The 27267-nt window shown below is 42.4% G+C and overlaps 1 protein-coding gene across 4 annotated transcripts in view; it reads right to left on the minus strand.

Annotated features, from left to right (window-relative positions):
- The window catches only part of mctp1a (multiple C2 domains, transmembrane 1a), a 137249-nt gene that overhangs the window by 46361 nt on the left and 63621 nt on the right, over window positions 1-27267 (minus strand). For 2 of the 4 annotated variants that reach the window (XM_070964974.1, XM_070964972.1), the window contains exons 3-14: window positions 25750-25892; window positions 25482-25561; window positions 22796-22907; window positions 21145-21183; window positions 18177-18341; window positions 17425-17555; window positions 16612-16798; window positions 9582-9675; window positions 4327-4429; window positions 3328-3430; window positions 2634-2735; window positions 2043-2117 (exon numbers count right to left, since the gene is read on the minus strand). In XM_070964974.1, coding sequence (XP_070821075.1) covers window positions 2043-2117; window positions 2634-2735; window positions 3328-3430; window positions 4327-4429; window positions 9582-9675; window positions 16612-16798; window positions 17425-17555; window positions 18177-18341; window positions 21145-21183; window positions 22796-22907; window positions 25482-25561; window positions 25750-25892 — 1334 coding nt within the window. The remainder of the gene's footprint in view (window positions 1-2042; window positions 2118-2633; window positions 2736-3327; window positions 3431-4326; window positions 4430-9581; window positions 9676-16611; window positions 16799-17424; window positions 17556-18176; window positions 18342-21144; window positions 21184-22795; window positions 22908-25481; window positions 25562-25749; window positions 25893-27267) is intronic. The other 2 variants (XM_070964975.1, XM_070964973.1) reach the window with 1 other exon arrangement.

The following is a 27267-nucleotide window of genomic DNA, read 5'->3' on the forward strand; positions in this document are numbered from 1 at the left end:
TAACAGGTGACAGCATCATGATTGGGTATGAAAGGGGCGTCCTGGAAAGGCTCAGTTGTTCACCACTGTGAACAAATGATTGCATGAAGGATTGGTCTACAGCCACATAGCACAGCTACTACAGCCCAACTCTGATGGAGGCACTTGTGAGGACATGCTGTTAAAGAGGTTAATTTCCTTCATGTTTAGTTATGAATTCAGCACGATTTTCCAAAGCAAACGTGCCGCATCACATAATCGTCACCTTAGTTAACATGAAACCGCACAGTGTCTCTTTCTGCTGTCACTTTAACTGGAGCATTAAGTTTTACAACTTGAAGATTTACAGCTTTAACCTCACTTTGGCTTCCATATTACAACATTACAGCGCTGAGGACACAGTGAGGACATTAGTGTGTTTTCCATCTTTAGATGCTATATTAGCTATATATGGATGTGGATCAGTGTTCTGTATAGGACAAATGGCCACTTTAAGTGTGACAAGCTGACTCACAATGTTTCTTTAAGTCTACTCTCAGTGATAAAGTTAAGTACAATCATAACAATTTCCAGCACAGTCCCTAGATTCTTCTCCCTGAGGGTTCTCCGTGCATTTGGCCAGATATGAGAGAGCTGGCTAACTGCTGTCCCCCCCTGGGCTGCCAACCATTCAGGGAATAGCATAACAGCAGCGCAGAACACCAACCACCCAATCAGGTCACCACCAGGAGAAAGTGCTCTCAAAGGACACACTGTCTCTGCAGATCGCTGTTCAAAAAATTCTAGGCCATTATTTTACTCTTAGGAAATTGTGTGTGTTTGAATGTGTGTATGCCACGGCTATACCGCATGTGTTCGCAGCACTACAGTAAAGTCTATTGTCTGAATGCACGCGTGTTTCCGGGTGGATTTGCATGCGGTTCGGGGTGGCTTGGCTGCTTTGATGCTAGATGAGAGGAGGATTCCTCGTTCTCTATGTATAATTATGTGAAGCTTTTCGTTGCCAAACTGAGAATGAGTGTATGGTGTCCTGCTGGGGACACACAGACCCCGAGGACAGCAAGACTGTGAATCATCCATTTCCACGTTCCTCAGCACATGCATTTGATGTACATGCTGTAGTCATTATTACCATTACTGCCTTGATAAGAATATTTAATTTTTCATGAATTATTTCAAAGAGAGCCTTGAGTTATTCCTTAAAAACATTTAGAAAAGTGGTGAAGTCATTTATTCAGTCAAATGTCATAATTACAATTAAATGGTTTGTTTGCAGCTTATGTGTGTGTTTTTTTCCTTTTCTTTCCTGTGTGTGTGTCTGCACACTGAGCAGCACGCAACAGCAGGGGAGCTGCTACCACACAAAAGAGCCCTCACGGGGCAATCCCTCCAAAGCGGCTAGTGACATCATCATTGCGAGACGCTGACATGGGTCATCTCTGTGAGTCAGAGGTGAAATGGAGATGAAAAAAGGATTCTGCACTTGGGAGAAAAGCGCGGAGAGGGTCGAGACAGAGAGCAACGGGGAAGGCAGAAAGAGTGAGGGAAGAAGGGAATAGATGGAGGGGCTGGTGTGTGTGTGCTGCGCTGGGCAGGGCTGCGCTCGGCTGTGCGCGGCGCAGCATTGACTGCTCAGCCCAAACGGTCACTCATATGACATGTCTGATGTGGGCCAGCCCCTACTATTCAGCCCTTTGTGGTGCCGCCACACTGAGCGGCGTGACAATGAAGTGCAAAGCAGCAGTGGCAAAGAGGGCCAACTATAAGGATGGCCAATCTACTTATGCACCCCAGAGCTGACAGCTTGACATTTCTATTCACCACTCAGAGTGGATGTGAGGGGGGTGGGGGGTGAGAAAAGGGAGAGAGGAGGGAAGGGGAAAAAAAAAACGAAATGCTGTTTTTCCTTCAATCATCCTGTTGTATCTTGCCCACACAGTTGTTGTGGTTTACAAGGTGCCACTCTGCAGGCTTGTTGGTTTCGCTTAAGACAGTGAAGCAGCGGTGGACACAGATAAAACTGAGGCGGAGTGGTAGAAGATAAGTGTTGGCTGCTGATGTACCTGTTTGGACACTCTGGGCTCCTCCTCGATATACTTCTGCTCAATGGGAATCAACGTCCTGAGACCAGCCTTCACCTGGAGGAGGGAGTGAACACACACAGCGTCACAAACAGCAAACGGTGAGAGTGAAATGACACTAATGCCAAATGATACAGATAAACAACATGACAGATGATGACAATAAATTAGATTTAGACTATTTGGGAGGATATTCTAACACACTGTGCACTGATGCAACATAGCAGCACATGTGTAGAGCGTGCCCCATGTCAGAGGCTAGAGAGCGGGAGAGAAAGCTGTAAGATGGCCGCTATAGGACACACACAGTGATGGTGAATGGGCGAACAAAGGCTGTTGAGAGGGAGTCTTCGATAATTAAAGCCAAAACGAGGACGAGGGACAAGGGACGGGGGATGAGATGGAAGCGGGGGGGGGGGGGGGGACAAACAGAATAAAGACAACAGCAGCGTGGGGAAGGTGGTGGTGGTGCTGGAGAGAACAAGAGAGGGATGGAGAGGGAGGATAACGGGGGTGGGGGGCAAAATAAAAAAAAAACAGGGAGGAGAATCAAAAAAGCAAAGAAAGACTTACAGCATTAAAAATCACGTCTATTTCGAGAAAGATGACCCCTTTTGTTGGCCCTGTCAGCTCCTTGCTTTTCAAGGCGTAGGCTTTGCGTTCTCCATTTTGGATCTGTGGGAGAGGGACATGACAGGCGTCTGTCTGGCAATACCCGGCTGAATCGGCTCCCCGGGCCACCTTTGAACCCCAGCTGCTGGCGCTGACAGGGAACCCAAAACAACTGTGGCAACTCTGACAAGTACCTGTTCATTACCCACTGCAGCTCGGCTCTGTCAAACAGAAATTAACTATCCTGGGGAATCATACTGTACAGCAGAGCAGATATATTAGACACACAGCTCTTTCACGGGCTATCTATATTTTTTCAAATGTAAGAGACGCTCGTCTTTCTTTTTCCTCTAAATCGCTTCGTTCCATCTTTCGATCAGTGTCATTTTCATATCATCTCTCATCCCCTCACTTTCTTTCTTCTCACCTATCAATCTCTCCTTTTTTCTCAGCCTCTCTTCCATTTTTCCTCCTTCCTGTCATCTCTTTCTCTTTGTGAAATAATAACAGTCTCATCTGTGTAGCTGCAAAAATAACCTCTGCTTTTTATATCTTCCACTGCGTGTTTTCATTCTTTCCGCTCCTCTATGTTCTCTCTCTTATCCCCAAAGGAAAAGAAAAAGAAAACACACACAGAAATCTGCCTTTGACTCACATTTAGTAAAGGGATCGCCACTTTCCCCAGGAAGTCTGCGCTTCTGTCTCGGTCCTCGTCGTAAACAGTGACCTCGAGGACGGAGTGGATGTCCTTCACGTTACTGGACCACACACAAAGACAAAACCGTTGACATACACGCTGAAATACGGGCTCCAAGCTGAAACAGTGTGAAAGCTATGACATATCGCAGCTTCTTTAAATATTAAACACACACAGAAAACAGTTTAAATCTGAAATGCTATACGAGGCATAACAAAAGCCTTATATTTGAATACCCTGTACAGCATTTACATAAATGTTTAAAAATCCCCATTAACATGCTTTATGTGATATTGCACTACATTACTGCATGAGTTAAGGAGAACTAAAGTGTGAAGCTCAGACGTGTCATCTTTTGAAACTAGGCTAGCAAGAAGATCGCTGATGTTATGTATAGAAAGGAGGCTACGAGAAAGATGTGAGAGCACTCAAAGAAAGACTAAATTAATCCGTCCATCACTGGGAATTGATAAATTTGTGCTCCTGAATGAAACTGTATTATATGTATAGGAAATTATGTAGAGTTAGAGCTACATTAACATTCAAGTATAGCTTCAGTGTAACCGTATATCTGAAAAAATATATTTTTTTAAAGAAGGAAAAATGTGATCAGGTGTCTTTTTTGTCTTAATGTCTTCCTGGATGTCTTTGTAGGAATGCAACCCATTTTAAAACAATGGTTGTGAATAAGTTCAAAGGTCATCCATGAAAATAGCATTCCATTCTTTGATCAATACATATCTTCAGATTGGCCCACAATTCATTGAGAAAAAAAAAAAACCTTTTAATAAATGGTATTAAGTGCAATTATATTACTTTTTTTATTGGCTGTTGCTGCGGCGTTACCATTCAAAGATACATGTCAGTTCAAAAATCCATTTTTATTTCTCTCCCTGCAGTGAATGTGAACCGTACGTGTGTGCCGGCAGACATATGGGTATTGTTGCAGCCACTCACAAAGTGAAGACCTTGTTCCACTCCGGGTTGAGGTTTTTGTAGACAGTGTGCGTCTGCAGCCGATCGTTACTCAGCTCCACCACGCAGAACGGGTCACTCTTACCTGCAGAGCACAAAAGAAAAAGAATATAAGAACGACCTTCTCAGTGATGCATAAATACAGTAGATAGTAAACTTTTGCAAGGTTGAGGTCTTAAGGAAAGCAAGAATCTTGTGAAATTCCAGCTTTTGTCTATCTTCAGACCTTCATATTATTCAGACAGCACATAGCGTCCTCTCCTTATAACACACGACAGCTCCGACTTATCAGAACTGTATGATTCTTTCATTTTTAGCCCCGATGCGGTACATATCATAAAACAGTATATCAGTGGAACAGCTGCAAGCCGTTTCTATCAACACCCTGGGAACATGGACAACTAGATGATAAGCTCCAGGACAACTGTGCCCTGGGCAGCCAGAGGGAGGGGGCGCGAGGGTGAAAAGAGAGAGAAGACTCAGAGAATGGATGGTGCGGCGAACACAGAGGGCGACGTGGCTCTGAAGGCCAGAGAGGTTCAGAGCAGAAGATAAAGACGGCCGAGCAGGGGTGTGAGAAACATAGCGGCTCCACGATTAGCGATTCTGAGCGAGCGGCGAGACGGCAGCGGCAACGACGTGGTGAAAAATGAGCGAGGATTAAATAACGAAAGAATGACAGAGAAAACATTTCAGCTTTGTTCTATTGATAGCAGTGTCAGTTGATAAAAAGAGTGAAAGGTTTTTGACTATTAAAATTGAAATTTAACTGTTTATTACAGGGAAATCACTGCTGTGGTTTTACACACTGGCAGCAACACTGGTTTCATCAATATAACACAATGATAAAAAAAAATCTATATATCAAAATGTAGATTTGTCCTACAGGATAAATCATCTGAAAAACTCAAGGATCACATATGAAATAATTTGAGTGGCCTGTCGCTGCCAAAAGATAAAACTTTAATACACTATGTGAGAACTTTAACAACCCTCAGATGTTATAAAACAGATATGATATATGGTTCACTATAAATCATATTCATTAATGCTAATTCAGTCCAACAAAACTTTCAATTCAGAATTTACTACAGTTATGTAACTGGGTAGAGAGAGAGAGACCGAGAAGAGGAATAAACATAATCACAGAGTTACTTCCTCCTCCTGAGAATAGCATACTGTACGAGAATAATCAAAACCAGTAATGTCCTATATATTCTCTATTTGTTTACTAACGTCTCACATTTCAATTTCTTTGTACACAGAAAGGAGTGAGACCGGCTCCCCATGCCTGCCAGCCCACCTCCTTTCGATTTGCCTAAAAACCAACTTAAAAAAAAAAAACAACAAAACTCTTAATTATGGCTTTGATCATTCTTTTTTCTTTAAACTGTTGGGAGCCGTTGCGCTGTTTGTTCGAGCTCATCACTTGAAAAGGCTGGGTCAGGGAGTTAAAAAAAAAATATGTCCCACATGAATTCCCATGGTAAATATTGAGAATATTGAAGTATTAGTAAGGCAGCGATGTTGCATAATGAGACTCAATAAAGTTGGGATTGAGTTCAAAACCCCCTGCTGCATTTGTGTGTGTGTTTTTCTGCGTCCATCTGTGTGTGTGTCATGAGAAGTAAGTGTGTGTGTGTGTGTGTGTGTGTGTGTGTGTGTGTGTGTGTGTGTGTGTGTGTGTGTGTGTGTCATTGATTGGTGTGATTTTCTTCAAATGTTGTGACAAGGGCAGGACATTTAGTGGGTGTGCAAAGTAAATGTCACCGTGATCAATGCTGAGCTGTAGGTGTTGCCTTTCATATCTGTTTGTGCAGCTCTATTGATGTAGAGTGTTTGAAGTGGATATTGACAGCTACGACTCCTACGACACAAAACAAGACGCGTTAAAACAGACAAAAGACAGTGGACTCAAGATTCCTCTGCACCTCTGTGGACGTACTTTGTTCGCGAAATGTATTAAAAATTGTACACAAGTACAAAAAATGTACTTTGGCTGCAGTTCTCATTCAATATTTTTACAGTACTGAATATTTGAAATCATCCTTAATCATCCTGGAGCTTCCATAGCAAAAGCGATTATCATGTTGTCCCCACAAATCAAGTCTGATTAAATTTAAATGCAATCACCCAAATTAAGAGATGGAAATTATGTCTGCAGAGCCCCGTCCCTCCCCCATTTTCTCTCTAATATTCGGTTTTTAATGACATGGCAGGCTGTGTTGCCGCAGAGAGCCTGTTGTCGTTGGTGATGAACTTTCACCTTATTGGCTGCCAGCACCAGAGGCGGCTGTCTTAACCAATTACACGCTCAGGTTTGACCGCCACTCAGAGATCATCCAGGTAATGTCCGAGCAAAGCTCCTCCCCCCTCTGGGTCCCGTCTCTGTGGCGCTGGAAGACGGTCTGCAGGAGGGAGCGGGGCTCAAACTCATTTCAGGGTGCCCTGAGATGAGTGTGGAGGATGGATACATTAGGGAAAGCAGCGAGCGCGCTGTAATTACCTCGCAGGAAGCTCAGAGTTAGCGAGGAGTTGGCTCTCATGTTCCTGTATAATCACAATTAATTATGATTCAGGCTTTAAAATGCATTTTCGTTGCGTTTACTATCCATTTCTTCATCGCTTTGAACACTATACAAGATCATCCACGGTATTCCTCCATGTGTCGGGTGATGCAGTCGAACTTTACTGACAGGTTTTGTTTTGATACTGAGTGAAAAAAGAAAGAGGTCTGCACATGCTGGAAGTGTGTGTGTGTGTGTGTGTGTTACTATTGAAATGCTCGAACAGTGCAGCATCCACTCAGAGGGACAAGAGCTGGCAGACAAAAGGGATTGTTGGTTTTAGAGACTATTTTCAGTTATCCTACTCGGGCTGGAGAGGAGCTACTCCACAAAAACACTTCAATTAGAGAGAGAGAGCGAGAGCGAGAGATGGCCAGAGGGGTGAGAGAGAGAGGGAGAGGAGGAGGAGGCGGGGAAAAGACAGGGGACAGGCAGCGTGAATGGGAGAGAGATGGTGAACTCCTTCGCTCTCTCACTGACCTCCTCTCTGTCTGCCTGTCCGTCTGTTTCTCTCTCACCTTGCTCCTGACCCTCTCTTGGTCTGGGCTGTTAAAATAGGGTGTTCATGTGGTGAAGGCTCTTATGTGGCTCTTACGGAGCTATTGTTTCTGCCAGTGACACACACACACACACACACACACACACACACACACACACACACACAGCGACAGACTCATAACAGGAATACAGTAAGCCATCGAGAAACAACCTTTTGCCTGTCTGTTCTCTGTATCAGTTCATCCACTGGATCCATCTTTGCAGGGTCACACCGATTCAAAAAGAATTACTGGTGAGCCAAAGAAACGGACTTCCTTTCAATTCAAACATGTTTTGGGGTTTTCTTGTCTATACATTTTGGTATAATAATCTTTGCAGTACACAGCTCTGATGCCAATAAAGTTTGGACACTGTGTAAAATATAACCTCATCAGATTCATTGTTTTTTTTTTAAATACGTGATGCAGCAACACGTTTCAAACAAGTCAGGACAGGAGCAACAAAAGAGTGGGAAACATGTGGAGCGCTCCAAAAACACCTGTTTGGATCATTCCACAGGTAAACAGGTTGATTGGTAACAGGTGATAGTATCATGATTGGGTATGAAAGGAGCATCCTGGAAAGGCTCAGTCGTTCATGAGCGATGATGGAGCGAGGTTCACCACTTTGTGAACACATGACTGGATAAAGGAGATTACTGCATGAGCTCAGGAACATTTTGTAAAACACAACTGGTTTGTAGATGATTGCATTGTGTCTTTATTTACAGTCCGAAAACTTCTCTTCATCAGTATGTCAAAGCCAAGTTTTCCACATGAAACACATACTGAGTGGCAGGCAAATGCTTAACTGTAAAAAAACAAAAATCTCCTGTAAATTTAATTTTTCACGCTTTAAGTGAAACGTATTCTTCTTTGTCAGCCTAATTAAAAACTGTCGCCTGGTCATGTTGTCACAAACTAATGCAAATTTTCTGATATAAAATCCAACGCTGAGTCCAAAATAAGCATGTTTACTGCAGGTTTTCAATTCTGAATTCAATAATTCTGTCCAGTTGTTTTGTATTCAGTCTTCGAGGTTCCTATGTAAAATATTAGCCCCGGTTGGCAGCTGACACCGACAGCCATGTTGCACTTTCACCGTGATGTAAGCCTGTAGTAATAATTTCAAATCACCACAGGCTGTAGAGACATTCGGAAATCAAACACGTTCTCTATGACTGCGCTAAACCGGCAGAGACAAAGTGGAAGTCAAACAAACAGCCAATAGACATTATATTTCCACAGAGTTACTCTTTTGTTTTTTTTGTAAAGGATCTATGAAGCTCAGACTGAACGATGAGCTCTACAACAAGGTCACGGAGCAAATTTCTGCTCCGAGTGAAATTCAAGAGCCGGAGAGCCATTAGCCCTGCACTCCGGCTGCTCCGGTCGCTCCATGCAATAACCCAAATCAACCAGCTCCACTCTGCATTGGCTAATGGGACTGTGGCTGTTTCAAATGGAGAAAAACTCTAGACCTTCTCTCTCAGACACACACACAGAGACACACACATTTCCTTCTCTCTCTACTAGATAATACAGAGTGAAAAACTAGGCCTGTCCACTGTAGACCTAATTAAAAGTAAGAATTAATGGAGAATGGAGGATTCAGAGAGAGCAAGCAGAGAAAGAGCGGGAGGAGGGAGGACGAGGGAGAGAGATTTGTTGGTTCAAATATGTACTTTTTCTCTATTATTCAAATGAGCAGCCTGCATCTTTTCTAAAAATGCAGAGACAAATTTAGCGTCCTGCACAAAGTACACTTTAACTCTCTCTGAGGATTCTCGCAGAGCATCATCCCTTAAACCAAAATTACACCGCAACTTTATCTCCTGCTAGATTTATGGCAGATTGCTGGTAGAGGAAAATGTGCCACAGGAATTGTTCAATGTCTAGATGCAAATCTCAAGCAAAAGTTATTTAAAGCAAAAAAATATTCTTGTAATTGACAGTGGTACCTATCAGATGCTCTACAGTGCTCGCTCTGATAGCATCAACAGAAATTGAAAAACAGCAGCAAAAAAAAAAGTCTATTTGTTAGATTTTTTTTAAGCATACTTTACTTTAAACTATATATATGAGAACTGCAGCGGTTATATGCTGTTCTTTGGACTTAAGGTCACTGTCTTACCTGTGACATCTGCTGCCATCAGTCCCTCAGCCCTGATGACCTTCACCTGCACCACGCCGACATCTTTCAGGTTGTGGAAGGACCTCCACATGCTCTGAAACATCACAGGGACAGGGGTGAAAGGTCAAAGAGGGCGGCAAATTAGCATAGAAGAGAAAGTCAGGTCAATGGCCTGACATTTCATTAAGAGAGGAAAGGGTAGAATATGTCCTTTAACAGCAGTATTTGAAAATGTAGAGCTGGCATTTATAATCGAGTCCAACAGAGGACAAATGGCCAAATTCAATTTCAGCGAATAGCTGTGCTTGCCTCTCTGATGTGTTTTCCAACTTTGTACCTCGTAGATAAAATTTCACTGAATTTCACGAAAAACCGTCTAATAAACTAAAAACTGCCCACTGCTGCATTTAATCAGAACAGTTGTGCTTCTCCATTAACTTTTACTTTCAGACCGTTTTTTAATGAAAAGTAGTGTTTCCCATAGTGTTAGTCCAACTCTAACATGAGCAAAATGCAGGAGTTTGAACGCAGTTTTAACAAATTTTGCATGTTTTTTTTTTTTATAAATTTTCAGGTTATTTTTCTTTTAACCCAAAGCTGATTCACTCCCTAATTTAACTGAAAATGCTGGCTGGCATTTACTTTTTTAGTGATTCTTTTTTTTAGCAGCAAAAGAAAAAGGACAAAAGTGAAATATGCGAAACATGAAATATGAAAATTTGGGAACACTTTATTCTCTACAGTACACATATTCACCATTAACTAGTCGTTTCTTGGCATACATTTTTGTATCATATTGGTGCTTTATTAGTCATTATAAAGCATTTATTAATGCCTTATTCTGCATGACTATAATCAATAACAACTAGACCATTATCTGAGTTTTCATGTACTAACCTCCTAATTACTGCTTATTAATACTAAGATGTTGCATGTGAATGACAACCTAACCCTAAATAACAATAATCCCCTGAATAAAGCATTAATAAAGCAATAAGCACTTTATAATGCTAATAAAGAGTCTACGTGTTTCAATATGCATGCTACTAAGCAGCTACTTAATGGTGAATATGTGTACCTTAATATAAAGCGTTCCCACAAAGTCTTGAAGTCATCAAAAATATGTCTATGTGCATAAATAACAAAGACGTTAAGCAAGAAATTCCAGCATGATTTGCATTTGACTGATGCATGAACGTGTCTGCGCAGGGCTCATTGTAAACTCACTACACTTCTGTTTGTGTGTTTGTTTGCTTTACGGAGAGACAGAGGGAGAGAGAGGCTGATAATATAATAATAGAGATATTGTGGCGAGTGGACACATCCAGTGAAGCGTGACTGGCAGTGATATCATACTTATGAGGCAAATACACACACTGACCTCCACACACACAATCCAGTTTACACAACATCCAAACAAAGCAGGGAAAAAAAACAAAAAACAAAAACACCGTAACAGTCAGGACAGATAAACACACCAACTGGAAAACATGAAGTGAAGCACACAAGCTACCTCGCACATACACTCTTCCTCCTGATATTTTCCTTCTTTCTTGCATGCTCACACACCGTAATGACACATTTACATACAGTCAAGAGGTGCCGAGAGGCCCTGTGATTGTCTGAAATGAGAAGGGAAATGCTGTATGTACAGCGTCTTAATAACCAGGAGAGAGAGCGATGACTGTGTAAAAACCAGCCCGTAAATCTGCAGAATAAAGGGAGACCTGTGGAGATCAACAGCTGGGCCATGAGGCACGGACACACACTGACGGACACACACCCAATCATAAACTCATGCTTTTGTTCACACCCAAATACTCCAGCATAAACACATGCATAGAAAACCTACACTGAGGCCAAATTGAGTAGCATGTCGGCGTGTCTTAAAAGCAGAGTGGAAATGCACTTCACTTCAATTTATTTCTCTCTCTCTGGCAATAACCCCTTCCATCCCCACAGGAGTAATTATAATTTAAATTTCAGAGTCAGGGCCAGGCTACAGACTTAATTCATTATTACCAACTCTGTCAGACTCTGCCTGTTTCCAGCGATATCATTGTCCAAAAGCTCTCTAAAGGAGATGAGAGGGGAGAGTGTGTGAAAGAGAGTATGTGAAAGAGAGAGGGAGAGAGGGGACAACTCTCAATTTTAAGGCACGATTTCTCTGAAGATACAGCTGCTTGTTGTGATTATTGGGGAGCAGCTAAGAAGAGAGACACAGGGAGAAAGCGAGTCAGGGAGAGGGCACGAGGGAGGCAGCAGAAGAGGAGACAAGGGCAAACTAATGCCCTAATGCAGAACACGCCATGATGACCTAGGTGGGAACTGAACGTGAATACTCTTTTAGTACTGGCTGAAATCTGGACCAAATGTCTGCTCAGACTCATAATCTTGTTTACTCATTATATTTACAGAGTTGCTTCAGCATTTCTCCAATTCAGACTGAATTTTATTTTGATTTTGCGTCAAAATGTTCAGAGTCAACTTTGGATATTGATGAGGAAAGGTTCTCGTCCAGCTGCTTATGTTTGGACATCTAGCATGTGAGAAGTGTTTGGCTTCTGTTGTTCAATGGGAAAACATGTTTTTATGGGCAAACATTTTTATATGAATTTAAGAAGAGCATCAGAAAAGTACCGTTTTGATATTGTCACAAAAACACACAAGTATCATCATTTTAAACAATACCACAGCTGTGGTTTCCAGATATACACACAGAGACTGAACGAAGAAAATAAATTATAACATCACTTATTTAATGTATGGATGCAAAGATATTTCTTCATCCCCCAACCCATCAGCCACACTCCACCCCTTCCTCCCACCATACAGGCTCCCTGAGGGGACATTTAAGGTTCAGCCTCAAGCCATGATTGGTGGAGAGAACGCACCCATCCTCCACAAGGATTCAAATCCTAATCAGAAAGATAGACAGCAAAAGATGGCGAAGACGGACAGACAGACAGGTGGAGAGAAAGAGATGAAAGGAGGCCAAGACCGACCCCCACCCCCTCATTTACGTCTCCCCACACCCCCATCAGCACGCAGGTGGAATGATGGGGATGAGATGAAAAGGAGGGATGAACAGAGGAGAGAAGGGAAAAATAGGAGGACAGAGTTGGCTTTCATAAAACAAACCCCCACCCGGTCTGTGATTGACATCTTGTCACTGTGACATCTTCCTCCCGTCTCTGTCACACTCAACAGACACACAAATGAATCAGCCCCGGCATTGGCTCATGACTCGCTGTCATCTTTGCATCGTGTCACCTCTCATCAGCGCTCCACATAACATTTCACACACAGACACGCACAAAGCATCTGCCCAGCAGCCGCGCAGTTCAGGGGACATTTAATCAAATGACTGTGAAACGCTCACGCAGTGCTAACAACTTCCTCCACTTCCCGCTCCTGTTCGCCAACTCTCCGTGGATCGCTGTCTCTCAAGAGTGTCTCTCAAAGTTTGCTCTCTGCTCACTTCCTGTTCAGGTGGTGTCCTTTCTCTTCACCTTAGAGCAGTGCAACAGAGTGGGTGGGAGAGGTACTGCAAGCATGTGTGTGCGTGCGTGTGTGTGTGTGTGTGTGTGTGTGCATACAGGGGTGGGTGGTGAAGTGCCACCACTTCAGCGGAGGTCACCATGTCCTCTTTCTCTCATCCACCCATCTTGTGGCCACCTTATGCCCATTAAGAGCCATTAGTGTGTGTGCTCCTTTGCCGTCATAATGCATAAATCTTTTCCTCTCTCTTTTCCCCTCTCTCCCTCTGTCCCTCTCTACTTCTGGGAAACAGTAATTAGGGATGAAGGAAAGGTTACAGTGAGCAATAGTACATCTAAGGCGGTTGTCACTAAGTGTATTGCACCGTGTTGCATATAGCTCTGCTGTCAGCTGCATTCAAAGTAGTTTGCAGTAGAAAATCATGTGTACTCACTGACACGTACTGTACATGTGGTACCTGCGAGTGATACTGGAGAGAGATACTCACAAACCTAGCAGACATACACACACAAAGCCGTCACAATGCACAACAGCTAAAATGAGAGAGACATTAATGAGCTCTGCACTAGCATCAGACCCCAGCACTCAGGTGTCGATTATCTGCTTCCTTCAATGGCCACAGATTGGGATGAGGAAAAAACACCTGCCGAATACAGCAGAGTGACCTCATTGTGACCACATAAGGTGTGATGTGTGTATAGGGGCGTGAGTGTGCGTGTGACAAAGTGACAAGGACATTTCTAGGATTTAAAATCTGTAACGTCTTCTCAGAGATTCAGGTTATTAAACTGAGCGTGCATGCATGTAGGTAGGTGTGTGTGTGTGTGGGTTTTTTTTTTTTTAATACAATACCCACACTTCACAATCCACTGCCATCCACTGCCTTAAAGTAATCTCGTGTGTGTGTGTGTGTGTTTGATGATGAGCGGGGCGGGCCGCGCTGCTGACGGCTGGGACAAGCAAAGGATTTCAATTGTCTTCTCTTCCTCATTCTCATTTGTGAAGGTATCTGCTCTTTAAAGCTGCGATGACAGCGCGGTGCTTGTATTACTCCGCCAACCCCCATCTTTTTATTAGATAGCTGATGCAGGAAGGTACTGTTTTTGCATGTGTCTGTATGTTTGTGCCTGTTTGTGATTAGCAGTGGTGGCTGCTTTGTGCGGGCTTGTGCTGGACAGCTGATTTGAAGCTGATAATACCAGTCAGTAAAAATGCGCCCAAGCATACTGTAATAACATGCACCTACACATGCACGCACACACAGGCCAGATTAGTGGGCTTTGAGCAGCACTGTTATGTATTAGTGGTGGTACTTGGTCTTATCAGTCGCCTTTGATAAGGTACATCTTTATTAAATTCTCCAACTGAAAGACTGCCAGTCTGGGGAAAAGGAATATGTTAATAGGTAGACACCATTCAAGTCTTCTAACCGACCTCACTATGCCCCTCCATCTGCAACCCCCCACCTTCCTCCACCCTCTATCTCTCCATCCCTTCATCTAACGGGAGGGCCACAGTGGCGACAGACAAAGAGCCGAGGCTGCCGGGAGAGCGGGACAGGGATGGGGAGCGCGGGAGAGAGAAGGAGGCAGGAAAAGAGGTGGGCGAAGGAAGGAAAATGTCTCGCCTTCAGCCGAGCAGAAAAACGGGGTCTGCACGAGTTGTGAGAGAGGTGAAATAGCTTTTTCTTTTCATTTTACACGCCTTCCCATCCCGGTGCAACCCTCATCCTTTACCTCTCGCCCCCTATTACACAAACACACACACACACACACACACATACACTCAGGCGCCCCGTCCTCATTTTGTGGCTGTGAGGAGAGGCACAGCATGTGCATGTCTCAGTCCTAGAGCTCCCCCCTCTGATCTTGGGTGGTTGCTGCAGCGCGGAGCAGAGTGGCCGACCTCCTGTGGCTAGCCAATAAGGCAGCGCCACGGTTATGTAGGTCGTGGCACCCGTGTTCGGCCTGTGGAGCCTCGCCGCTGGTGCCTATGCACACACCAAAAAACGCAAACACACACCAGCTGGGACGTACCATTAACTGAAATCAGAACACATGCTACACCAACACAGACAGCTACTTACTGTACAGTACAGTACAGTACAGTACGTGAACACACATGCGCACACACACCCACACATAAAAGCACACGCAGTGTTGCTCATGGGAAAACGTGCTCCACAACTCTCCTAGACAATTAAATGTAATTGGGCAATAATGAAGAAACAAATCTTTTATATTTTTTGTTAATAAGTCCTAAACTAGACAAATATCTTACATTTTCTATTAAAATAAGTCATGACTGAAAGCAAATATGAATGCAGCACTGAGTGATAACACGACGCAACACTCACTGATTGCAGAGAAATGTCCCGTGTCAAGGCTGTCAGTGAATGAAACCTATTGAAAGTGTGTGAGCATGTGTGTGAGTCTCTCTTTGTGCCAAGGAGTGAGGATGACAGGGTGTGAAGGGTTAACTAGGCTAAGACAAAGACATTGAAACCATTGTGTTGAGTGGAGGGCCTCTGGAGCAGATGGGGCCTTGGGGCTCTCTTTCTCCTCCTCTCTCTCCAATATTAAACTCAAATCAACGACGACTGACTAACAAGCCACAACATCTTACACACAAATAAACGAGCCCACATGTATTAATCATAAATGCACAACGCACACAACTCACTGCAGGATGCTGATGCAAATACTGCACAATGCTGGTGGCGTGAATCACAGGAACAGAAACAAACCAGCGATGTGAGTCTCCATCTTTTCCAAACGGTTAGTCCAAACAGCTCATCTCAGCAGAGCCTGTAAGAGACTTCTCTCCTCCCTGACCTTTCAACCCTTGTGTTTCTTCCTTCCTTTTCCTTTGTGCATCTCATCATGTCCCTCTTCACCCACTCCACTGCTCTCCACTGCCTCCGGCTTCAAACCACAGCTGCAGTTTGGTGAATTGTACTTCAAATCTCAGCACATTTGTGGAAAAAAAAGGCACTCTTCTTGATGAATAAGCGAGATTCTTCATAGATTTTGACTTTAGAACAATCAGAAGTCTGATGATAAATGTGCGAGGGAGCTGTTGTTTGACACGTCAGTCTGACTCATGACACAACAGAAGCAATTCTTTTCTTCATTTTGTAACTTGGACACGCGTCACACAGCCATCAATCCCAGAGGGAAGCAAGAGTATCAGGTAGAGGGTTTATCAGTAAAACAGGTGTGACTGCGGGAGATTTGTTCAAGCCGTGTGTGAAGTGATGACGAAAGGATGATATGGATTTTGAGTATGATTAAGGGTACTGTGGCATGCAGGTTATCGTGTAGTTCTAGTCACACTCTCTTTTATTTTCAACACAGTAACGCAGAACAGGCATGATGCCTTTTAAAAGCTATGACAAAGTCTAACATTTAGGTCTTTCAGTTGAGCTCTCACACACTCTACGTTCCTGACAAAAGCACTCACACAGCATCATCTTAACCTAAACCCAAACACACAACACAAGGCCACACTTCCAATAAAACCAACTCACATATCTCTGCATGATCTGGTGCCTCTCATGCGGGTCATCCAGCATGTTGATTGACAGGTCTGAGATTGAAACAGCGGCAGAAGCAGTGAGTGTAACCAGCAGCACCAGCACGCCTTCACCTTCTTCCAGTGGCAGGTCCAGCTTGTGTGTGTGTTCTTTACTGAGCAGTGACAGGTCAATGGTACACCTAAAGTGCACACACACGCACAAACAGATTGAAAAAGAAACACAATTACAGAGTTAAACTACTGCCCATTTTGTGGGTAAGCTGATATTGAAGCAAAGCTACAGAGGACAACAAGACTAAACTTTAAAATATTGTGGTCTAGCTGTTTTGGGGGGCTTAAGCTTGCAGAAAAATGAATGGAATAACAGTAAAATAATAATTATCACAGAATATAAGAGAGACATGAGAGAGAGACAATTTTACACTCTGCATGTTTCATGCAGTAATAGCAACCACCTAATAACAGTACCTACATAGTAAGCTTCATGTGTGTAGAATATAAGCAACTGCAGACAACTTAGCCAAAGCTGACACAATAAAAACCTTTAAGGAGGCACTTGAGAGCATCTTCTCCTGACTGAATTGATTTTCTGGCATGCCCTTAATCTATCGCCAGTTAATATCAAGGCAAGCCAATAGTAATTACTGGATGTGGGTCAAAGAGTTCAAAGGCTTCCTCGAGTGCCTCCATTCTCCAACTTGGAAAATTCCCCTTTTCCACAGGAAATAGCGCAGTATTTATCCAGGGTTTAAATCTGAAGTGCTATATTCATGGATATTGACTGGAAAGTTAAAGAAATGAGTACCTTCCCATGAAGTCATCCTTCTTGCCAGCATCTTTGTCCCAGACTGTAATGTCCACGAAGCCTCCCTGCTCATCGTACAGGTGGAAGTCGAACTGCTCTCTCCACTGGGGGTTCAGCGTTTTGGGAATTGTCTTAGTGAACAACAGAAGGAAATACACTGTGTTACCATACCATAGTAGAATAGTAGATGTATGGTAAACTATATAAGACGATACAGCTCAGAAATTGTTCACAGACTGAGCAAATCAAATGTGAGTGAGGAGTACAAACTGAGTGTTGCAGATTTACAAGACAGTGAAAAAGGCTGAAATCTGTAAAAATAAACACTGAACTGTGTTACATGACATCTTCCTGCTATGCTGTGAGTAAAGTCAAGACAGAAAGTAATTAAGAAAAGGAACTGTGTAAGCCATTAGAAATATTTATTTATTGCAGGAACAAAAGCAGCAAGGGAGCACAAACTGACCGTAAAACTGTCTAAAATCTACAATTATGTGCTTTTATTGTGGAAGGCGGTCATTTCTACTGAGCAAATGACCAATGAGCAAACAAGCATAACTTCAGAAGACTTGTAGAAGTGAAAAGGCCTGTCTCAGTAGTTCCATTGTGTACAGAAATACAGAAATTAAAATCTTACCATAAATGTGCTGGTTTCTTACTTTACTCACAGAGCTGCACATAAAGCCTCATCCTGAATTAGATGGCAGGAACAGTCAAATTAAGAAAATATTACCAAAGAGGGGTGTGCTTACCTTGCTCTTGTACTTCTGGTGCCCCATCCTGAATTTGACGTAAGGGTCGCTGAGGCCGTTGGCATCCATGGGCTGGAGGCTGCGACCTTCTATCAGACTGATGCTGACAATACCTCGCCACAGCTGGGCTTTTCTGTGCACATCTGACAGACGCATACTCTGATACTGCAGCACACACACACACACACACACACACACACACACACACACACACACACACACACACACACACACACAAACAAACATTTACAACACACGTGCATTTATACATAGCCAAGCATGTGCAGAAAACACCCCCAAAATAAACACACATGAACAACACATGAATCAACCCCAAGATAGAATTATGGCTTGCGTACACTTGGTCAACAGGAAAATAACCAATACCAAACACATCAAGACAACACGGAGAGGAGCAGGCAAAAACACGTGATCACACAAAATGAGAAAATTCAACAAAATTTACCCCTGAGGTGCGAGCTCACCTGACAGATCATCACTATAAACGATCAAACGTGGCATCCCACTATTCGATCAGCGGAAACAGTTACTGACTCTGAGTGTTCACACAGCTCAGGCTCTGCACGGGAATGTGTATATCTTTCATCGGTCCTGTGTTTTTTTGTACAAATTCTTGATATAATAAAAGAAATAATAAATAACTAGGAGGTGAGTGATTTGTGCACTGTCTTATCCAAAACGGGCAAACCACTGAGATGCTCTCACAGTGAAACTCTGTAAATTTCTTCTTCCATCTGGCTGTACTGTGAGCTGACAGCGCTGCAAACTCAGATTGATGATTCTCCATAATTTTAGTCGTTTTTTTCTCCCCAACAGTTTTCTCAGCACTTACAGGCCTATTTAACCTCTCTTTGAATCATGTCAGTATCCTTCACTAAAACAAAGAGCAGGGTATTTATTTGTCAAACAAATACACCCTCTCTCTCTCCCTTTCTGCCTTTCCCTCTCCTCCTTCCTCGTTAGGGAGAATTTATTAGCATAGCTTTTGTTTTGCGGGTGAATTTCATTAAACTCTGAACAAACCCTGCCTCGCAAGCACAGGCCTTTGATCTGGAGACGGAGCCTCTTAATTTCCATTCTCCAGACATTAAACAATGCGAATGGCTCCCTGCAATATAGCCAACCACACATACAGTAACTCCCACATGTTTCATCTCTCCTGTTCACTTGCTGCTAACACACTATATGCTAATGATGAGAGGTCGCTGTTATGTCCTACTCAAGCGCAGTTCTAATTGTTTCCCTGTTTTGTTGCTACACATTTCTTGTTACAGAAAACCATGGGCTATTTGGATTGGGATTCCACATCCCCCTGCCAGATCACAGCAGGAGAGGGATTGTGCACAGAGCTGTCGAGAGGGTGAAAGCTTCAGAGGCGATACAGAGATTCAGTTTAAGAATTAATACAGCCCTGCACATGGCTCAACGTTTGTCAGCCATTTGGAAGAAGAAAAACTTTTGAAGTGAAATAAGAGAGACCTGGATTCAATATGCCTCTGACTCATAATTATTATCTCTACTTCTTGAGTAGTTTGCATCTTCTACTGTGGGTTCAACGCTCATGGATGCTTCATTAAAAAGAAGTGGCTGTGTAAAAATAACTGTGTACTGCATGTTGTCGAGCACGGAGGCAGGGAGGCTGGGAGGCACTCAAGAGCAGCGCCTTTTTTGGTGGGGTAGCACAGTTAGTAGCTACGTAGTTAGTTAGTATTTGAGCTAATTCCCGAGTGACAGGCAGGGTGGCCCAGTTTGGAGGCTTCAAAGGCTTGGTTTGGGGAAGCACGATACAGCAGGACGTCTGCCCAGCTCCGACCAAGCACACTTCAAATGTGTATCTGTGTCTCTCGGTGGATATCAAAGTTTCACTGTTAGTTAAGGAAACAGTGTTTTTAGGCGCAATTTAGGAGATCGACTTGAGGTAAACACATGAGACACATGAGCAAACAAAGCTGCAAACAAACCCAGTTGTGTTCACAAAATCGTCCCTGATACTAATAGAGCTGTACTTGGCTGAAAAGTGCTTCATGCCTGAGCCAATGAGAAGAAGCAGAACTTGAAGAGCATGCTTTCTGTCAACTTGACAGCCAACAAGAATCACAAAAAGAAACCAAAAAGGTAGCAGTCTCTTATGCAAGGCAAGATGGGAACTGAAAATAATGTGAACATCAAAGATTTTCACTCGATGTGAAGGGGTCTAAGAGTGTCCTATAATCAGTCCACACAGTCAACAATCAGCAAGCTTTCTTATTTCATAGTTGATTTGCTGTACAGGACTCCTTAAAATCCCCCAATAAACAAATCGATGGCTTTATTTTCTCACACAGCAGCTGCAATACACTGCGCAGGTCAAAGGTGGAAGAAGCACTGACATATCATATCTGAGGCTCAAGCTGAGCATAATTTAACATTTCAAGAGCACAAAGTTCAATATACATTATTTTAAAAATATACCATGAAGCCCGATTTAAAACTCAAAGACTAAATGGTTTCAAAACAATCTAAAAAATGTAATTAAGAAATAAATAAATAAATAAATACACCTGTGGTGTATATTTATGTGGCTCTTAGACTTGCCTTCACACATGTTAATACAGTCCACCTTTAGGCTTAATCCTGCTTGCATTCAAAAAAAAAAAAAAAAAGGTTGGAAAAGAGTTTACATCCCCTGAGGTGATGTAAATAGCAGATGGTATATTGCAGCTTGTGGAAAATAAGCTGGTGACAATGAGAACCAAAGAACTGCCAAAGAAAGAAAAACTGCCAATACCACTGTGGAAGGAGGAAAAGGAAGGACGGAGGACGGAGGGAGAGGGCCGGAGAGACTCCATCCATGTACCAGGACACAAGTGAAGAGTGCAGGATAGGTGAGGTGCAGTGCGGTCGGTAGTGGGGTTACAGTACAGTCAGAAGTTTGTGGGTGGGGGAGTTACATGCTGTTTTAGTTTACCTTACTAGATCGTTTCCAGTTCCTTCTCAAAAGCATGGTCTGTAAATGAGACAAAGCTGTTACAGAGCGCCCCCCACTGTCTCCCCCTTAGAGCTGCAGGGTCAGAGGTTAAAGAGCATGGGGTGCATGAAGTTCAGACGTTAGCCCTGGCCTGGTGCAGGTGGGGTTAGATAAAGAGAGAGGGGTAGCTGTCATTCATGCAGGTTAAGCAATATGTGTATAAGAAGCGCTCTTACTAGTTAAATGATCTTATGAGATATTTGCATATGCAGACATGCGTGTACACACACATACACACGCAGAGATAAACATGTTTGTACGTCGCAGTTTGTGCCTCTCATAAACATCATTTTTATACTTGATACTTTCACAAATGTCATTTTCATTCCTAGACCCAAAAAAAGACAGTGACTGCAAGCTGCCTCCTTGTTTAACGTCCTTGTTTGGGTCCAGTAATAATACACAGTTAAACACTGTACTTCACTGTACGCAAGAGTAAATATTTCTTTATACTGGGAAGGCATAAGAGAGAGGATTATGAAAACATCCTCAAAAAGGCAGGAGATTTTGTTGAAGGTCTTGCCACACGTCTCAGACTTTGGCTTATTTCTGTTAATTAAATCTAATCGTAATGCAAAAGTTTCAAGTATAAAAATAATCATGACATGAGGACTATTTACATGTGCTCAAAGAAAACCCACACACTCCCTCATATCACTCATCAACTTTAAAACACAGAGTGCATGACGCAGATCATCATATACACTGTTGATGCTGCACGATTACCAAAATGTCCAGATTATTAACAGTGCAATAGAGAATTAGTTTAAAAGTAGATTGAAGTTTTTTTACCCTTCCAAACCAGTAGATGGCAACAGAGACAGTCATCCTGAATGTACTAGTATAACCTTGTACTCATTTTCTTCACAGTTGGAGAAATCCAAAATGATGCTTAACCTAAATAGAGTTTATTTGTTCTGTCAAATGTGGACTCTCTGAACTACAGTACTAAATAAGCAGCAGAATTAAGACATCAGATCAAAAGGAATAAAATATTTCCCCCATGACTCTGCCTTGTTCTGGATCGAGCATGCAGGGGTCCAATTAACCAAACAAATAATTGAACAGAAATAAATGCAACTCTGAAACACCGAGCACGTCCGCAGAGGCACGAGCCAACATAATTAGGGAAGAGAATCCAGTGCTCTTTGAACATGGAACTTTTCCACAGAACATATTAATTACACTTGTGTTTATGCATATGTATTTGCTGAGTTGAAGAGTTTCCAGTAACGGAGGCTGACTGGAGCCAGCATATTCCAGTTCAACACAGCATGCTCGGGCTTCTGATGTATGGAGAAACAGTTCGCACATTTGGAATAACACAGTTGCTGAACTTTGATTATGAATGTTAGAAAACTTATCGTATTGATTATTTTTCAGCTGAAAAGCAGTCATGCTCAACTTGGTCTTCGGGATTTCTACATGTGCCGACAGCATATAAGGCGTATTATTCCTTATCTTGTTGTGACGTGTCAAAGATGACATTTGAGCAAGTAAGATAGAAAGGAACGCTTCCCCTGAGTGAAGAGGAAATGTAGTGTGTGTCGGAAGAGATGAATGAGTAATCTGATTCATATAGATTTCTTACAGCATCCCTCATGTCTCCCTCCTTCGGTGACAGAGTGACAGCTAGTTCCAGGCTGCCCAGGTTATGTTCAGGGTACTGTGGGTCCTTCAGGTCCAGCGTCACATCCAGTGTCCTACGGGGAAGCACAGTAAGCCATGTTTACATACAGGTTCATGCTGTAAGTGCTTTCTGTGTACTGTGAGACTGTATTTGACACTCCCAGTCTGTTGGGATGAAGCCACAGTAGTGGGTTTGATCTCGAACAACAATGAAACTGCTTACAAGAGTGAGGTCCTAGCCCTGGTGTAACGCTAACAACTCCGCATTTAAGGTTTGGGGACCACCTTCCCTTGATCAACAACAATGAAATTCATGACAGCTGCAAATCTCCTCTATCTTGAAATGTGGGACAACACCACCACTATTCTAAAGAGAGCACACCAGAGGCTTTTCTCTTGAAGACAACTTAAAAAAAAAAACCTGGAATGGTATGGAGCAGTTTCATAGAGGAGCAGAGGAAAGCATCCTCACCTACGCAGTGACTGTGTGGTTTGGCAACATGTCAGCTGAGGACAGGAGACAGTTGGTTAAGGTGGTGCGTACTGCTTCTTGAATTACTGGATCCAATCTCCCACAACAAGAGGGAATCTATAAGGCTGGATTACAAAAGAAGGGCCTAAAATTTCTAAAGGACCCCTCTCACCTGGCTAACAACCTTTTTAATTTCCTTCCTTCTCACAAAAGACTAAGAAGCATTAAGACCAGAGCATCCAGGCTGCAGAAGAGCACATGCTGTGGAGCTGCCTTCCTCCATAACGCTGTAAACACAGCATTGCAGGCCGCACGGCAGGTTAAGTAATTCGTGCAATGTGGCAGATGTTTTTAAAGCACATTTTATCTGGTGGGTTGTTTGATATTGATGCAAATTTCCCTCCAGGAGCTTGAGCTTCATCTATGCTGTTCCTCTGTGTTGGATTTTATTGTACCCATTATCTTTATGCCTTCATGCTTTTCTGATTATTGGATGGGTTGGATATTAATGCTTTATTTATTTAATTTTACAAATTGCAATTCATTTTGTTGATATGGCAATAAAGTTTTGAATCTTGAATCACGCATACTGTACATTCATGAGCATTCAGATACGTGTATATAAATGAATACATGTACTTCACCCATAACCCTCCCACCTTAGCACAGAGTGGATACACACATTGAGTCAGTTCAAGTCTGACTCAGTGGATGTGGAGCACTGAAATAAGCCTCACCAGGAGGAGACTACTATGTTCTGCTTCCTTCTTCTCTCCCTTCAAGCTGCCATTTTGGCTGTTTTTAGTCCATGACAACAAGAGATCAAACCCGCTAATAATCTCAAATTAGGCCTATCAAGACCACAATATTTAAGCAGTGATGATCTAAGCTTTAGGAAAAGAGAGCTCATTGGAAATATGCACATTAATGTTTTAAATATGACATCGCTGTTCCACACAAGTTTGATATGATGAAAATGCATTAAGTGAACATGTTATAGTATCTGTCAATAAAAGCTCATTTTAGTGGAAGACCTTTCAACATGTCACAGCAGTAAAAGCACGTGTGACTAACAAAATTAATGATGGCTGAATTCCATTTAGCTGCTTTGGTCTCTGTATAGTGCATAGTTGCTCCCTGTCATGGCTCACGGGGACATTTGAAAAGACTGGAGGCATCGTTAACGCTATTAATAACCAATGTGCTTTTCTTACGACGACAACTCAAAGGCTGCATTTAGACTGCAGGCAGATCAGATTTGTTTCTCAAATCAGATCATAAAGACAGACTGTGCTCACTGTTACTTACAAGCGATCGAATATATGGGTCCATATGGGCCACTCTGATGCACTTCCATCGCTCTGGATTTGGTGTAACAGACACTCTGACATCCGACTTGAGTGGCCAGAGCATCCGGATTGAAATCTGATTGGAATCGCATTTCAAACCACCTCCGAATGTGGCTTAGATTAGATTTGCAAAAACAGCTTTTCATATGTTGTTTTGCTGTCCCGACTTCCAAAAATCCATCTGGTTATGCCAAAAAAAAAAAAAAAAAATAGATTTGGACTTCCACCTGACTAGAGGTGTAATCAACCAGAGTAAGTGAAAACACCTGTGTGGGTGTGTAGGGCCTGTAAAACCTTTTTTTGTGTGTTTGTTTAGTCTTTGCTGGCACAAAAGAGATTACACAAATGAAATTTAGTGATTGTAAAATTCTAAAACTAAAACAGGTGGCCATACTTCTACCTAACAGACAGTAAATGATGTACTTTTGGTGATTAAAGTCCTCTTCATGCTTCCTGCTTCCTGCTACAGAGAAGCACTCTGGACAATACAACTAAAGAATGCCACTAGAGGGAGACCACAGACTATATTTGATCACACAGCTGCATCAAAGGCAGGGAAAGATGCTGAGAGAGGGCTGGGTGCCAAGAAAATAGGTGTAACTATGGAGGACTCCTAACTCTTAATCATAGATGTCTTTTGATGCATCAGCTTCTCTTAACTTCCTTATTTCTGGGGGAATGAAGGTAAGATTACAGTACTTGAATGAAATCAGTGGAGACAGAGTGCAGGAGACATCGGAGTTAATAGGAGGGCAGGAGATTGAGGATGTGTAAGGTGTTAGTGGAAAGAAGAGAAAGAATTAAGACAGAAAAAAGGACACAGAGACCTCTGATGTTCCAGCGACTCCAGGTGGAGGTATGCTGAGCCCATGAAATCATCTTGAAGTCCAAAGTCATAATCAAAAACCTACAAAGAGACAGTATACAACAAATGAGGACCCTCAACAGCACGCTGCAAATGTTAACTGTACCTGACATTATCTGAACATTGATTCATCTGTTCTGGCATAAAAGGCAAGCGTACACGGTGAGTTCATGTCCTTCGAGTCATAAGAAACATCTGAAATACAGCATACAGTATAGCATCTGCTGTACCTTGACATATAGCGGGTCCTTCAGGGTTTCCACCAGCAAGCTTACTCTCTCGTCCCACACTGGATTGAGGTTCTTATGGATGGTCTTACTCCTGAACACCTCCTTCCCTGCGATCTTAAACTTCACATATGGGTCACTGGTCCCTACAGGGAAAAACAACAAATGCAGAGAAGCAAAGTTAAATAATATGATGATGGTATATGACGCCTATCTAACCATGTATAAGGAAATGTTTTAGAGTCAAATTATGCAGGTCACCTTCTTCAACTTCTGTCATTGGTAATATGCGAACGTTTACTGACATTCATGAAAGAAAACAACACACACTATATTTCTTGAAGATGCTGAATGACTGCATTTCCAAATACACAAAGCACATGTTTGTACAGTTTATGGTTATTTTCCATTAGGTGCAGTTATTTTCTTATAATGTCCGTAACTGTCACAACAAAACACATCTTTTCTTCTCACTCACATAATTTTCAAACAAAGAAACACAGTAGGACACACTGCTTTGAAGGCCTAAGGAGAGAATAAGGCATGTCATGTGACTCATGTTCTATTGTGGGTCACGTGATTACAAGTATTTGGTGCTGAAGCTGGGCGCTTGGATGTACTTGATCCATGCAGTGCATCTATTTGACCACAAGGTGGTGCCACTAGTTTACATTTGGGTTATTCTGTAAAAGTGCCAGATGATTTTGGTGGGGTCAATGAATTCGGTCAACTCAGTCTGTATTTTAATTTGTATTTATAAACACTCAAGGGGCTGTCAACCTAAAAAAGTGCCCAAACTAACAATGTTTTAGACATAAACACACACTGTGCACTCAAACAGGCTGGATGGTCTTCAATTCATTATCTCAATGTATTCACCATTCCTCATGATGACCAAGAGCAAAAAGGAAATATATAATTATCAATCTATATTTTATTAGCCTGGTTAATGGGTATTTATCTTCCTGCCCATTCAATGTCTGCTTTATTCTAGCATCCTGTTCCCCAAGGTCCATAAACTTCAGGATAAAATCAATTCATTTGACAGGCAAACAGAAACTAATTCACTGTTACTGAATACAGTAACTATGACATTTAGTCCAGCAGCTACAGTTCAAATGTTCAAATGTTCACTGCATCTGAGAAACAATGACAGCAACAACACATACTTAGAGAAGTATCCATAACGCAGTATTTGAATTGAAGGCTGTGTTTGTGCATGAGATAATTAGGTTTAGTTTGTCTTAGCAGTCTGTTCATGTTCAGATTCAGATAACAGCGTGACCAAAGGAATATCAACAAGACTAATAACAAGCACTTTAAATACATATACTGTATAATTACTGCATACACATACAGTGCATACAAAACACTTATGACTGTTTTATATGTGCTATGTTTCTCCTTTGATAGGGTATTGCAGAAATGTCTCAAAACAGAGGTATTATATGTGATATTAGCAGTTGAGACACTCATTTGTAAGCAAGATATTCTGTAATGGCCAGTTGGCCCACCTTTCAA

This window comes from Chaetodon trifascialis, chromosome 6 (assembly GCF_039877785.1).
Source record: "Chaetodon trifascialis isolate fChaTrf1 chromosome 6, fChaTrf1.hap1, whole genome shotgun sequence".
Taxonomy (NCBI): domain Eukaryota; kingdom Metazoa; phylum Chordata; class Actinopteri; order Chaetodontiformes; family Chaetodontidae; genus Chaetodon; species Chaetodon trifascialis.